General features: G+C 47.4%; 1 protein-coding gene across 2 annotated transcripts in view; it reads left to right on the forward strand.

Annotated features, from left to right (window-relative positions):
• The window catches only part of tbc1d20 (TBC1 domain family, member 20), a 69473-nt gene that overhangs the window by 12664 nt on the left and 40519 nt on the right, over window positions 1–16290 (forward strand). For both annotated transcript variants that reach the window (XM_072515236.1, XM_072515235.1), the window contains exon 2: window positions 15879–16064. In XM_072515236.1, the coding sequence (XP_072371337.1) occupies window positions 15879–16064 (186 nt within the window). The remainder of the gene's footprint in view (window positions 1–15878; window positions 16065–16290) is intronic.

A 16290-nucleotide genomic window follows, 5' to 3' on the forward strand; every position in this document is an offset into this window, starting at 1 on the left:
TTTTTGACATTGCATCCAAAAATCCTTTCCAGAACCCACTCAACCTTGGACATGCCCAAAACATATTTGCTGGCCTCCCTGCACACTGCCCACACCTATCCTATACTTCTGGAAAGAACCGACTCATCCTGGGCGTGGCATATGACGTGCTTGTTAGGTAATTTGGACATTCTGAATTCTCCCTCTGTGTATCCGAACAGGTGCTGGAATGTGGCAACTAGGGGCTTTTCACAGTAACTTCATTGCAGTTTTAATGTAAGCCTACTCATGACAATAATAAAGATTATTATTGTTAAGAGGATCGTTATCAAAGCATCTGAGACCTGCGGCTTGATAAATAGATATATTGAGTACAAAAGCAGGGAGGTTATGCTAAACCTGCGATAAAGCATTGGTTGGATCACAATTAGGGTACTGGGTCCAATTCTGGCCATCACACTTTAAGAAGGATGTGGGGGTCCTTGAGGGTGCAGAGGAGATTTGCTAACATGGTTCCTGGGATGAGGGAATTTGACTGCAACATTAGGTCACAATCTGAGGTTACTCTGCTTCCAGCAAAGGAGGTTGAGCGGTGACTTGATAGAAGTGCACAAGATTATGGTTTTGGTGAAGATAAGGTAGAAGTAAACCTGATTCCATCAGTTGACCGTTCAAATACCAGGGGGCACAGACTTAAGGTTTTGGGCAAGAGATGCAGAGCAGATATGAGGAAGAATTTTTTTATGTAGTGAATGGTAATGGCCTGGAACTTGTGCCAGTGAGGGTAGTGGAAGTGGAGATGCTCAGTGATTTCCAAAGAAAATTAATTGGCAAATGAGAGAAATAATTTCCAGGGCTATGGGGATAGAGCAGCTGAATAGGACTGGAGCCAGCAGGGCTGAATGAACTCTGATGCTGCAATTACCAATGCTCTGTGACTATTTCACTTATGAGGACTTGGCCCATTTTGCGGTGGGGCTGGTTTCCAGTGTTTTGAACCAGTGATAAGATGATGGAAACACAATTTCTGCCAGACTTAAAAGTTGTGCCTGAATTCCACAATTTTATCTGCTGGTTGCCTGATTTTGGGTGATTCTCGGCATACCTCGGGGATTCTCAAGACCCTTGTGTTTGAACATCTGTAAAGAAGAGAGTAAACTAGAAAGATTTTGGGTTTCTGATATGCTGGTGCAACAAAAGCAATCTTATTTGTGTTTTACTTCATTTTGTCTTGGCATGTCGTTTACACAGTATCATAGAAACATAGAAAGTAGGAGCAGGAGGAGGCTATTCCACCCTTGGGAGTCTGCTCCGCCATTCAATATGATCGTGGCTGATCATCCAACTCAGTAAAAACAACGCCGCTAAAACACAGAAGTGGGCCATTTTGGCCCATCACATTTGTGCAGATGTTTTTCTTTTGAGCCATCTTGCCCAGCCCCACTGTACTGCACTCGTAAATCCATTAATACTCCTCTTTCAAGCAGGAGTAATACCTTTTTAACTTAATTTTTGGACATCTTTATAGAATGATTACTGCACAGGAGGAGGCCATTCAGCCTATCGTGATTGTGTCAGCTCTCTGCAAGAGCAACTTACCTAGTACCACCCCTCGCCTTTTCTCTGTAGCCCTACACAACTTTCCTCTTCAGATAATTATCAAATTTCCTTTTGAAAACCAATATTTAATCTGTCTCCACCGCACTGAGGTGGTGCATGTGATAAAATAGTTTTTCTTCATTTTACTATCATTTATTTTGCCACTCACCTTAAATAGGTCAGAACAGTTGTTTCGTGGATGTCGTAAATTTCTTTTTTTTTGTTCTCTACTCTTGCATGGGATATGGATGTCACCAGCATTTGTTACCCATCCCCAAGTGTCATTTACCCACCTGGCTGGGCCATTTCAAAGGGCAGTTAAGAGTCAACCACATTGCTGTGTGCCGGGAGTCACAAGTAGGCCAGACCGGGCAAAGATGGCAGATTTCTTTCCCTAAAGAACATTAATGATAGTCTGTTTCACAGTCACCATTACTGAAACTAACTTTCATTTCCATATTTATTAATTGAATTTAAATTTCCACTAGCTGCCATGATAGAATTTGAGCTCTCAGCCCCACAGCATTAGCCTGGGCCCCTGGATTACTAGTTCAGTGACATTACCGCTACACCACTATCTCCTCATAATGATGCAATTCGGTGTATTTAGCTCATCATAATCTCTCAAGCTCTTTCTCTTTGAGTGAAAAAAAAAAACCTTATTCTGTGTCTTTTGATAACTAACCCCTCATCCCTGATAATATCCAAAAACTTTTGTCTGTCAGCACATTTTCTTTTAGATATGAGTGTTTCCTTGTGAGTACTCTGTATACAACCAGAATGTTTTTTTAAATTTAAATCACCATGGACCATAAGAATAACACAGTTCATTATCTTTAATGTAATCAAATGTCCCCCAAGTTTCAGATGCTGAGCTGTAGAACATAATGGGGAAGTGTTGGAAAGTATAGCCAGCAAGACGTTTATGGAGAGAGTTCCTGAGAATGCAACCAAGTTGATTGAAGATCTTACCACTGAAGACAGAGCAGAAAAAGAGGGCTCCAGTGAGAAGTGTTGCTGATTTTCTCCTTGGTTCAATTGCTCTGTTATGTTACCTTTGCTCTCGAGTCGGCAGGTATCTTTATGATACCGCCACGAGGAGCAAGTCCGAGTAATGATCAAGAACCCAATACACCGATTAGTAAGATTTAAATCAAAGCACGTTTATTATACACAGTAATCGCTACTCATGCACAAATTCTACGTCCAAGCTACTTCTACAACTAATAGGTCTATACTTCACTTCGGACTGGCCCACCAGGTCAGGGGAACAAATGGCCTTTCGTTCGGGATCTGAGTCTGCGGGATTCGAAGTTGGTACGGATTGGTAGCTAAGAGCGCCTATCTCGTAGCGAGCGTTGAATTAAGACTTGCGTTGTTCGGGAGTCACTGCACCGGTCACGGTCAATGTTGGTTCGTGTTGCTGGGTGACCCGGGCAGGATGCAGAGGTGAAGAGAGAGCGATTTGAACTTGGGGCTCAACTCTTATAGTCCCCAGGGGTTTCCCGCCTTTCAGGGCGGACCCTGTACCTGGTCCCAAGTGATTGGACTTTGTCCCAATCGCTTGGTTCGATTTCTCCAATACTGGAGTGGTTCCCTGAACGATGGGCGGTCTTGAGGTGCTCGTTCACCTCCTTTGTGTTGGCTCCTGCTGGTGCCGAGGAGTCTGGCTTTGCTTTGTGTGTCCAAAATGTTACTTGTTCCCGGGGATTGCTCATCAGTATGCAGATGGCTGCTACTTCGTTATGCTGATGGTCGCTGGTATCAGTGTTGTCTGGCCTTTGCAGAGGTAAATACACCGCAAACCTGCAGCTGCTGGTTTCTGTCTTGTTGGCTGACTTTCCCATCAGCCTTTGCCGTTCGCCATTTTAAATCGGGAGGGCTACAATCCCTCCTTGTGATCCTAACGCGAAGCGTGAAGGATCACATAACTACGTTGCTTTCCATTCCCTGACCTGGGGAGCACTTCTTTCATGGCCTCTACACTGACCATAACTATGCAAAAAAATTTTAACTGACAATTCTAAGGGGCGCTATGTTAAACAGGGACATGCGTTACAAAACAAAAAAATGAGAACCTCTAACTATTCTTAATACACTACACTCACTTAAACATTTCATCATTCTACCTTCCTCAACCATACAAGAAAAATCATAGCAGTCTATACACATGTTTCCTGGCTTGGCAGTCAAGCTCAGGATCGCACAATTGCTCATGAACATTTCTTTACATTTCTTTATTTACAATAAAACCGCAAATTAATGCTCTTTATTATAGATCGTGGGGGTCTGGTCGTATCCGAAAATAGGGGATCTGATCCTATATACCGGGGTTCTAGCGCGGTAGGCTCTCCTTCTCCATTTTCTTTGGACGCATAGTCTGCATGATGCAGCAGAGTATCGCCAATACCAATAAGGTTTCTATTACATAGGACAGGGAGTGCCAGGTTATAAACCTGGCACACCAAGATGGTGTGATGTCGCTAGTGACTGGGCTCTGGGTACTGTGGGGAAGTGAATCATTAACGGCTGGGGGGCTTGAAGTCATGGGGTTCGCGTTCACTCGCAACCAAATGTCCATTATCATGATGATGAACCATGTGAAGGAAGTCCTCATGGCAGTTCGTCTTTCACTTCTCTTCTCTTCACTTCTCCGGTCCTGGAGCTTCTGGAGTTCTGTGGAAACAAGCATAGTGTCTGCAACTATCTTGGTTTAGCATCTCGTACGATTGTCTGTCCTTTAGCGCCAATTACTCCCTTTATAATTGGTCACTATGTGTGACTCCCTCTTCTTTTTTTTCCAAAAACGAATTTTAGGACAAGACATACTTTCAAATAATGAACTAGTGCGAGCCGTCTCGCAGACTGTGCGATGTACCATCCAAATGTTTCAGGATGTAAATAGCATGTGGTTGGCAACCTAAGGGTTACCTGAAACAAACCAAAACTTTTTGAACTAAAAATTCCAAAATGAGGTGCGTATGGGCCGCGACGGGTAAGAGTTGGATGGAGTCCCCGGGTAGGACGGCTACCAATGTCGTGTCTCCCCTACCCGAGCGTTGTTGACCAGAGGGGGGGGTTCCCAGGCAGGGCGGGTCCCAAGCCGTTTCTCCATTGGCAAGAAATGTAGTCATCGTGGGGGGGCTGCCGTATTGGTTCCTTACTTGAACCAGAAGAGCAGTTACAAACGGGGGTCTGTGGTCTCTGTCGACAGACGAGTTCCACTGAACTGGCGTCTGGGACCTTAACAAGTCTCTGTGGGCAAGTCCTCAGAGGTTTCGGCTGAATAGAATAATTAGAATAAAAGGGAGTCACTTTAGTACAGAGATGAGGAGAAATTTCTTCAGCCAGAGAGTGGTGGGTCTGTGGAATTCATTGTCACAGAGGGCGGTGGAGGCCGGGACGTTGAGTGTCTTTAAGACAGAAGTTGATAAATTCTTGATTTCTCGAGGAATTAAGGGCTATGGAGAGAGAGCGGGTAAATGGAGTTGAAATCAGCCATGATTGAATGGTGCAGTGGACTCGATGGGCCGAATGGCCTTACTTCCGCTCCTATGTCTTATGGTCTTATGTCGAGGACGCGCCCTAGAGGAAATAGCAATAAAACTGCCAGGTCACTTAGGCGCGCAGGCAGCAGAGCTTGCGGCCATCGCATATATAGTGGAACACCCAGATTCCTTCCGCAGCTCAGCAGACATATACTCGGACAGCCTCTATGTCTGCAACAGCCTCACGGAATTCCTGCCCCTGTGGAAAGCAAGAGGATTTGTTTCCGCAGACGGAAAACCCCTCCCCTCAGCCCCATTGCTCCGTCACATCTTAGAGAGAGCACAGAACAGGACCTTTGGGATAGTCAAAGTTCGAAGTCACCATCGTTCCTCCCCCCCCTGGAAATGTAAAAGCCGACGCACTGGCTAAAGCAGGTTCCAGGCACGGATACTTTTGGACAACCCCCGAAAGCGCACCAGTCAGTGCAGTTCAGGTCTCGCAGGCAAAGATCGAGGATCTAGTGGAGGCCCAGAAGCAGGACAGCAATCTCAGGGAGATTGTAAAAGGAAAATATCCAGCTCCCTATGAGAGGTTTAAAAATGCTCTGACCCACATCACGGTGTGGTGTTAAAAGACACCCTTTATGTGGTTCCTGAACAGGACAGGAATCAACTGATTTGTTTGCTCCATGACGGTCATGGACATCAGGGAATCGATCCCACTACAGCCCACCTCAAGCAGCTTTGTTGGTGGCCGAATTTAAAGGATGATGTAAATCACTACATCGAGAATTGTCTTATCTGCGCCCAGAATAATCCGGACAGATATGCCAAAAAGGCTGAGCTTAGTCACACCCGACCCGTTAATGGCCCCTGGACTAACCTCCAGACTGATTTTATAGAACCGTTGCTCCCTTGAAGGAATGGTTATAAATATATACTCGTGGTGATAGACACGTTTACGAAATGGGTGGAAGCATTCCCAGCCCGAACAAACACTGCAAAAACCACAGCCAAGATTTTGACCCACCACATCTTTACAAGATGGGAACTCCCCCGCAGCATCAAATCCGACCAAGGTTTCCATTTTACGGGACGAGTCATGCAGAACGTCCTCACTATATTTGGCATCACCCAAAAATTCCACATAGCATACCACCCACAGTCGAGTGGTATCGTGGAGCGCATGAATCGGACCCTAAAATCCACCCTCAGAAAAATGGTCCAGCAAAACAACACCACTTGGGACTCAGTCCTCCCTTTTGCGCTGATGTTTTTGCATAATATAATTTCAACTTCCACAGGTTACACCCCACACACCCTCATGACCGGACGCCCCATGAAAGACACAGAATTTTTATTAGGTTTAGACTTGACCAGCCCCGAAGTGACGGCCCTCACACACGAGAAAGCAGTAGAGCAATTAGTGAATAATGTTAAAACAGCTCAGCTAGCAGCCACAGTGAAATTGGGCACCAGAAAGAAACAGAGCAAGGCTTATTTCGACAAGACAGTGCATGCGACTGAGTACAGTATAGGACAGCAAGTCATGCTCTCCATATACAACCCCAGCATATTCCTGTCACCAAAGTACTCGGGTCCGTACTCCATTGTGGACAAAGTAAGCCCTTCTGTATACAAGATAAAGTATCCCAACGGAAAGACTGCGTGATTCCATATCAACCTGCTGAAGGCATATGGAACACAATGTAACCACGCACACCACGTCATGCTCGACGCAGAACACCACACCCCGCCAACGTATCCCTACCAGCCCAGCCACGGACTCGACCTCGACTCCACCCCCGAAATGTACACTCCGCCCCGGAACGCCCACAGACTGCAGCTGCAGAGGCAGCGACTGTGACTCGGACGCTAGCCACAGCACGCCTCCCTACTATCCCCATGTAACAGGACCCACACCCAGCGAATCCGACTACGATCCGAATGATCCCTTCATGATCAGTTTCCTAAACAAACCCCACCACCGACCACCGAACTACCATGACGACCCAATTCCGCCCCCACACAACTAGACACCACCTATTGGCACAGAGACAACTCATACAGACTCGTCCGAAACGACGAGAGCGACCCCAAGTCACACCATGCAGCCCTATCAACCTTAATACATTCAAGAGTTTGGCATCCGGGAGAAGATGACGACCTTGAGTCTGACTCCCAGAGCGAGAACCCCTTTGCGATCCTGTTCGCAACCGATAACTGAGGTGTCCAGATGATTTAAAGGAACCGCTTGGGAGCAACGGTGTCCTTTCTGATGGAACCTGCAGCATGTTTTATGTTGTTTGTACTGTTTGTTAAATGTTGTATGTCAGACCGGAAAAACTTTTTTCACGGCCCCACGCCTTTTCGGCCGAAACCTCTGAGGACTTGCCCACAGAGCATCAGGCGACCATGTACGGCCTGGATGAGCGAGAGCATGTAAAGCTCACAGTTTTAAGTTTAGACCCTTCAGTAGCAGCAGCCCTTCCCGACCCACAGAATGTAGGAGGAGGCACCCTTGCAGAAATGCATACCGCGATCCTGGATGCGATCGGGTATAACCGGGGTGACCCCCGTAGATGGCCTCAACAAATGCAGGCAAAAGAAAGCCGAGCACCCCACAGCGTTTGTTGGACGCCTGTGGATCCACTTTGCAGCAGTCTTTGGAGACTTAGACCGCGCCCATTTGTCCCCAGACAACATGGCCAAATGGACCCGCGCCCTTATTTCCCATGCCACAGAAACAGGACAGAAAGCTTGCGCGAGTTATGATCCCTCAGAGGAGGCCCATAACGAGAAGTGGGTAGTGAAAAGATTGTCCCGCGCTTGGGAGCAATCTATACAAAGCAAACCCGCAGTCAAGAATCCCGAGGAAAAGCAGGCCGCCGCAGATATACAGGCAGTTACAACACACCAGAACCCCGCATGAGTGAATGAAGGAAAGAACAGCCCCCCACTCAAGTCACAGGAGTATTATAACTGCGGACAGTTGGGACACTTTGCAAGAGAGTGCAATGCCCCACAGAAGCCACAGAGAGCCCAGCAGACGGGCACTCTGAGTAAGAAGAAGACAGAGCCCATTCATAGTGTTAGCGCCCGTTCAGATCAGACGGACCTGACCGGAACGGACTGACGGTGTACGGGCTCCCCCAGTTGGGTCTGCGACACCCTTTGGGATAGGTCCAGATGACCGGTAGTTGCAGCAAAAATTCGGGGACAGCCCATCGAGTTTCTATGGGACACAGGAGGGTCCCGCACCACGATAAATTCCTCCACCCTGGCAGTTTTAACGATATTTCCTCAAGGGCGCGTCCCTGCGCCTCCTCGACATATATACCGCAACCTGTTATGTGCTTCCCATCCAAGACTGTGGAAGATCCATCCACATAGATCTTTATGGGCTCGCACGTGTCTGTGTGCTGGGGGCTCTGGGTTGAACTACCTATCTTTCTGGGGGGTGTTTTAGCAATAAAGAGGCCTGTGTTGTGGTGTGGAGAGATAATTTCACATTCATGGGCGTTCCGGGGTACTGTAAGTTGTCGGCTAAAAAGGTGTGCGTCTTTGTCCGTTTAACAGTGATGTCCCGTCCCTGCAAGAGAAGGGTCCATCTAGCTGCTCTAATCTGGCTTACTGTACCGTCCTTGAGGCGTCCGTCCAGTAAAAGTTGGGTGGGGGGGTGTTCGGTGAGAATTGTGATGGGCTTCAGTCCGGTAATATACGAAAAATACTGAACTGCCCAAAATACTGCGAGCAGGTGCCTCTCACAGGCTGAAAATCCCTGCTCCACAGCATCTAAAGTTCTGGAGGCGTAAGCTACGGGCCTTAACTGGTCGTGCCGTTCCTGGAGGAGCACGGCCGAAAGGGTGCGGTCTCTGGTTGCTACCTCTATGGCGTAAGGGGAAAGCGGGTCTGGAACTTGTAGTGCGGGGGCTGCTATGAGTGATTGCTTCAACGCATCCACAGCATCCATGTGCTGCGGAAGCCATTCCCAGGGGGCTCCTTTCTTTAGGAGGTCTGAGAGGGGTGCTGCCTTGCTGGCAAAACCGTTAATGTGGTTTCGGCAGTAGCCAACCAGTCCTAAAAACGACCGGAGGGCTGAAACGTTCTGGGGAAGGGGCAATTTAGCAATCGAGTCAATCCTTTTATGCTCGATCTTGCGTTTACCATGTGTGATAATTGTTCCCAAATATATCACCTTATCTTCCATAATCTGGGCCTTTTTGGGGTTGACTTTACAACCGATTGAGTGTAAGAGTTCCAGGAGTTCGGACAGAAGCTCAATATGCTCTTCCTTAGTGTCTGTCTGCAGTAGTAGGTCGTCTACATACTGAACCAGACATTCGGGGCGAGAGAATTTGGCTAAACCATTTGCCAGCTGTCGGTGGAAAATGGAGGGGGTGTTGTGGAATCCTTGTGGCAGGCACGTCCACGTGTACTGCTGATTTCTAAAGGTGAAGGCAAATTTGTACTGGCACGCCTTTGCCAATGAAATGGACCAAAATCCATTACTGACATCCAAAACCGTGAAGTATCGGGAATTGAGTCCCTACTTGAGAAGGGTCTCGGGACTTGTTGCTACTGTGGGGGTGATTTTGTTGAGTTCCCGGTAATCGATGGTCAGTCGCCATGATCCATCGGGCTTTCTCACTGGCCAAATCGGGGCATTATTAGTGGAGACTACTGATCTAAGTACGCCCTGCTCTAATAAGCTTTCTATTACCTTTGAGATTTCTCCCTCTGCCTCTTGGGGAAATCCATATTGTTTTGGGGGTCTAGAGTCAGGTCCTGTTATTTGTACGGAGCCAGTCATCCGTCCACAGTCGTGCTTGTGGGTCGCGAATGCTGCCCTGTTCTTTTGCAGAACTGCCCTAACCTGCTTGTCCGTACTAAGCGTGGTCGGGTTGAACCAAAATGTGCCTACTGCGCTAATTCTGTTTGCGTATTCTCCTATGTTGAGCGTTGCGGGGGCTCTTGCAGACTTTGCCATTTTCCAGACACACTGGTTGACTGGATCAAATGAAAGATTGTGGGAATTCATGAAATCGTTTCCCAGAATGTGTTCTGCTGTGTGGGGCAGGTCAACTAAACCTACGGGGTGCTTGGTGGTGATGGTACCGGGGGCAGCGCGGTAGCATAGTGGATAGCACAATTGCTTCACAGCTCCAGGGTCCCAGGTTCGATTCCCGGCTTGGGTCACTGTCTGTGCGGAGTCTGCACGTCCTCCCCGTGTGTGCGTGGGTTTCCTCCGGGTGCTCCGGTTTCCTCCCACAGTCCAAAGATGTGCAGGTTAGGTGGATTGGCCATGTTAAATTGTCCTTAGTGTCCAAAATTGCCCTTAGTGTTGGGTGGGGTTACTGGGTTATGGGGATAGGGTGGAGGTGTGGGCTTGGGTAGGGTGCTCTTTCCAAGAGCCGGTGCAGACTCGATGGGCCGAATGGCCTCCTTCTGCACTGTAAATTCTATGAAATTTGAATGGGTACAGGGGCTGTGATGTGTCCCTGCTGTGAGTAGCCTGTAAAGCCGCTGAGGGTGATAGTGGCTGTAGTGGGCCACGTGTCCTTTTGAAACAGGGTGGAGGACTTTATCGTGGTGCGGGACCCTCCTGTGTCCCATAGAAACTCGATGGGCTGTCCCCGAATTTTTGCTGCAACTACCGGTCGTCTGGACCTATCCCAAAGGGTGTCGCAGACCCAACTGGGGGAGCACGTACACCGTCAGTCCGTTCCGGTCAGGTCCGTCTGATCTGAACGGGCGCTAACACTATGAATGGGCTCTGTCTTCTTCTTACTCAGAGTGCCCGTCTGCTGGGCTCTCTGTGGCTTCTGTGGGGCATTGCACTCTCTTGCGAAGTGTCCCAACTGTCCGCAGTTGTAACACTCCTGTGACTTGAGTGGGGGGCTGTTCTTTCCTTCATTCACCCATGCGGGGTTCTGGTGTGTTGTAACTGCCTGTATATCTGCGGCGGCCTGCTTTTACTCCGGATTCTTGACTGCGGGTTTGCTTTGTATAGATTGCTCCCAAGTGCGGGACAATCTTTTCATTACCCACTTCTCGTTATGGGCCTCCTCTGAGGGATCATAACTCACGCAAGCTTTCTGTCCTGTTTCTGTGGCATGGGAAATAAGGGTGCGGGTCCATTTGGCCATGTTGTCTGGGGACAAATGGGCGCGGTCTAAGTCGCCAAAGACTGCTGCAAAGTGGATCCACAGGCGTCCAGCAAACGCTGTGGGGTGCTCGGCTTTCTTTTGCCGGCATTTGTTGAGGCCATCTACGGGGTCACCCCGGTTATACCCGATCGCATCCAGGATCACGGTATGCATTTCTGCAAGGGTGCCTCCTCCTACATTCTGTGGGTCGGGAAGGGCTGCTGCTACTGAAGGGTCTAAACTTAAAACTGTGAGCTTTACATGCTCTCGCTCATCCAGGCCGTACATGGTCGCCTGATGCTTTACCGTGGCAAAGAAATGGTGGGGGTCTGAGGTAGGGTGGAACGGTGTGATCTTATCGCATGCGTCCCGTAATTGGGTCACTGTTAAGGGGGTGGAGTATAGAAATTCCGCATCGTCCGATGTGGCTGTGCGGTGGGTGGTGACTGGGTTCATTGGAGCCTGAACTATCTGCTCTGTGGGGGGTTGGGGCGCTTTCCTCTTTTGTGGCTTTCCCTGCGCACATATTCCCTGAACATATCTCTGCGCTGTTTCATTTAATTCCTCCCAATCAGGGCCGTCTTCCTGATCTAATTTCGCTCCAAAGGTTTCCTGGAAGCCTTTCTGAACTGAAAGCAGCGATTGCAGCTCTGCAATCTGCTTCCGCCACTTTGCGTGATCTAATGTGCTTTGTCTTTGTTCTGTGGTAGCAGCATGGTGTGCTCTTAATGCCGCCTTTAGATCACTGCACTGTCTCTGTAACGCTTCTACCTGCTTTTCTGTTTCTTCACGTTCCAGGACTGCACATTGCGTGTCCTGATAGGCCTTTTCATATTGAGACTGGAAGCTGCTTAAGTGCGCCAGACAAGACTGGTGAGCCCTTTTGGCATCATCCACCTCTCCATCTTTTGATGCCAATTTCCTTCTCAATTCTAAATTCTTCTTTTCTACCTCGCTTCCATCGACCTTACTCATTCGATGTATGCCCTCTACTTCTTTCCGGAGCGTCCTAACGACCTCCTCTGTGCCTTGCAATTGTACCAAGCAGGACACGATTGCCATCGGCTTGCAAGCTTTCCCTAAGCTCTTTTTGTGGACCTCGTCAGGTCCTCCCACCAAGTATGTCCTATACTCCCTGGACCTGATTCCTCGTTGTCACAGAATTCATTCCAAAGGGGCCATCCTTTTCCTTTGAGATATTTCCTGATCTCTTCCTCCCAAATGGGACATTGTCCCACTCTACTGCTGCTGGTCGCAGCGACCGCAAATTCCTCTGGGTTCATGAGGCGTTGCATTGCCTGCATTGCCATCTTTCCTATCCGAATGCTGCTCTTCAAATTTGGGACAGGGGTATTAAGGCGGTGCTGTAAATACGGGTACGGCTTTCGCTATTTTCCGAAATACAAACTCCCGACAGTTTTGTCGCAACAACAAATCTATCAGTTTTACCTTATCGCCCTGTTAGTTACGCATGGATACGCACACTTCCGAATTATGAGTATTGATCAGAACTGTTTGAACGCTTGTGGTTTTCTGTTCCCAATTGGATCTCTAATTCAAATTCTGGGTTCTCCCGGAGTGGTTCTCCACTTCTAGATCGGGTCCCGGCAAATAATGTTGCTGATTTTCTCCTTGGTTCAATTGCTCTGTTTTATTACCTTTGCTCTCGAGTCGCCAGGTATCTTTGTGATACCGCCACGAGGTTCAAGTCCGAGTAATGATCAATAACCCAATACACCGATTAGTAAGATTTAAATCAAAGCACATTTATTATACACAGTAATCGCTACTCATGCACACATTCTACGTCTAAGCTACTTCTACAACTAATAGGCCTATACTTAACTTCGGACTGGTCCACCAGGTCAGGGGAACAAATGGCCTTTCGTTCGGGTTCTGAGTCTGCGGGATTCAAAGTTGGTACGGATTGGTAGCTAGGAGTGCCTATCTCGTAGCGAGCGTTGAATTAAGACTTACGTTGTTCGGGAGTCACTGCACGGGTCACGGTCAATGTTGGTTTGTGTTGCTGGGTGACTCGGGCAGGATGCAGAGGTGAAGAGAGAGCGATTTGAACTTGGGGCTCAACTCTTATAGTCCCCAGGGGCTTCCCGCCATTCGGGGCGGACCCTGTACCTGGTCCCAAGTGATTGGACTTTGTCCCAATCGCTTGGTTCGATTTCTCCAATACTGGAGCGGTTCCCTGATCGATGGGCGGTTTTGAGGTGCTCGTTCACCTCCTATGTGTTGGCTCCTGCTGGCGCCGAGGAGTCTGGCTTTGCTTTGTGTGTCCATAATGTTACTTATTGTTCCCGGGGATTGCTCATCAGTATGCAGATGGCTGCTACTTTGTTATGCTGATGGTCGCTGGTATCGATGTTGTCTGGCCTTTGCAGAGGTAAATACGCAGCAAACCTGCAGCTGCTGGTTTCTGTCTTGTTGGCTGACTTTCCCATCAGCCTTTGCCGTTCGCCATTTTAAATCGGGAGTTGGCCAATTTAGGTGGCTACAGAAGTCAGAAGAGTAGTGGTATGTGCTGGTACATAGTGCTGAAGTAAATTGAGAAGATGGGGAGAGGCTATCCCCATGGATTGTGGGCAGCACGGTAGCACAGTGGTTAGCACTGTTGCTTCACAGCTCAAGGGTCCCAGGTTCGATTCCCCGCTTGAGTCTGTTGTGTAGAGTCTGCACATTCTCCCAGTGTCTGCGTGGGTTTCCTCCGGGTGCTCCGGTTTCCTTGCTCAGTCCAAAGATGTGCAGGTTAGGTGATTGGCCATGCTAAATTACCCTTAGTGTCCATAAAAAGATGGGGTGGGGTTACGGGGATGGGGTGGAGGCATGGGCTTAAGTGGGGTGGGGTGCTCTTTCCGAGGGCCAGTGCAGACTCGATGGGCTGAATGGCCTCCTTCTGCACTGTAAATTCTATGATTCTACACCATGGAACCAAAGAACCCTGGAATTCCTACAGTGCAGAAGTAGGCCATTCGGCCATCGAGTCTGCACCGACTACCCCACCTAGGCCCACTCTCCCACCTAGCCTACACATCTTTGGACACTGTGGCAATTTAGCATGGCCACCCACCTAGCCTGCACTTTGGACTTTTGGGGAGATTTTGTGTTTTGAATTTGATGTATGAGGGATTGGAGGAACACTGGTGTTTGTCCGGGACATGGGAGCAGATCCTGCTGTGGGATAGGCTGAAGACAGTGGAGATTAGAGTTTATGGAACTTAGAACTTGGGGGTCTGGCAAGGAAAGTTTTAGAGAAGCTAAACACAAAAGTTTGACAGCTGTGGATAAGGGTAATGTAATGATGGATCAGGTGATGTTGAGAGATGGCAATATTCAATCTTGTCAGAAGCCAAACACACTGCTTTGGTCTTTACCAGTTTCATATCAGTCAAGCTGTTACACATCTTGATGTTTGGAGTTGAGGGTGAGGCAGAAAGGTACACCAATGTGTCAGGAGCATAGATACAGACATTCAATCCGTATCTAGTGTTGATGTTGCGGATGGACCTTATGTAGATGAATAGGAGGAGGTCAGAGTTGGATAATATAAAGCAAAGCCATTGCAAGAGAAGTGCTGGCTACATTAGGACCAAGGAAGCAAATTTGTAAAATAACCCCCTCTGATTTTAGCTTGGGTTTAAATCTAGTGAAAAGTTACATTAACACTTAAGGGTAGTTTATTGTAGTGTTCTCAGCTCAGTTTATAATGTGTGCCAACCTGCGGTATGTTTTTCAGAACATGGAATGGCATTAAAAGGCCTGTTAGTCGCAGAGAACGTTGTGCAGTAATCTTATTGGGCCAAAGGTGAAATGTCTTTGGAAACTATGCAATAAACATCCTCCACATGGGAAAATGGAAATGTCAAAATGGGTTGTCCTTAAATTGAATATCAGTCACATTACAGAAGCAGTTTAATCCTAAATGTTGCACTGCGGTATCTTACCTGATAGTGAAGCAGAAAAACAACCTGACATTGTTTTGTTTCATGGTGAATTTTTCTATCTGACATTTTTCCAATCCTGAAAAAGCTCATAATAGGAAAGAGCCACAATCTAGCAGGGTTTGTTTTAATCTACTAAATGGGCATCTATTTTGTTCTGGCCCTCAGAAAGAGCACCCCACCCCACTTAAATGGGCATCTATTTTGTTCACCTAAAGAGTAAGGAAAGTCGAGGGAGTGTATTTTTTAAAATTCAAAGTGCTCTTTGTTTGTGGGGCAGGTGGAAGGATGTCTTGCCATGTATAACAAAAAACTCAAATTTTGTGTCTTTAATTAAAGCTGCCATTTTGGTGGTATTTTCTCTGCTGTTCAACTGTATGCTAGTTGCGGGGGCGGTCCTCTACATCCTGAAGTAGATTTGTTCATTTTATTGAGGCTGGACTTTCGGACAAGTCCCAAAACTGATGTGGATGTGTGGTGAGGGTATGTATAACAAAAATATTGGAACAGTTGACCAGGGGAACGCATTGCTAAATTGCAATATTGTAGAGCATGGTGAAATTATAACCTCAAATGCTGATGGGAGATGCAATTATTTCTCTACAGGGGGAATTTAGGAAGGAAATCAGAATTTGGAAAAGATAATAGAACGGAGAGAAAAAATATATTCAAATTAATTATGTTGTGATGGTGTAATTTGTATTTCTCATCAGATAATGAATCAAAAAGGAAACGTAAGGTAGCAGAAATCTTCCAGGCCTTAAACAACTCTCCAGTGGATGTGGCTGCATTGAGGAGAATGGCAATCAGTGAAGGTGGTCTTCTGACAGATGAAATTCGCTGCAAAGTGTGGCCAAAGCTGCTTAACATAAACACACGTGAACTAGCTTCCAGACCAGGTACAACCCGTGTTGTTTATTTGATCATAATATAGTATTGAGATACTTTATTACCTTGGGCTGTTGTAACATTAAAAAGATCAGAACTGACGTGGACTTAATTAAGACTACAGGGCAATGAGTTGCCATGCTCACGGGCTTGGGGTAAGAATATTAATTGTGAATTGGTTTCAAATGAAACATGCATCTTTTATCAAACATTTATAGAGGCACTTTGCCTTTGCAA

The sequence above is a fragment of the Scyliorhinus torazame genome, chromosome 8 (genome assembly GCF_047496885.1).
Source record: "Scyliorhinus torazame isolate Kashiwa2021f chromosome 8, sScyTor2.1, whole genome shotgun sequence".
NCBI lineage: Eukaryota > Metazoa > Chordata > Chondrichthyes > Carcharhiniformes > Scyliorhinidae > Scyliorhinus > Scyliorhinus torazame.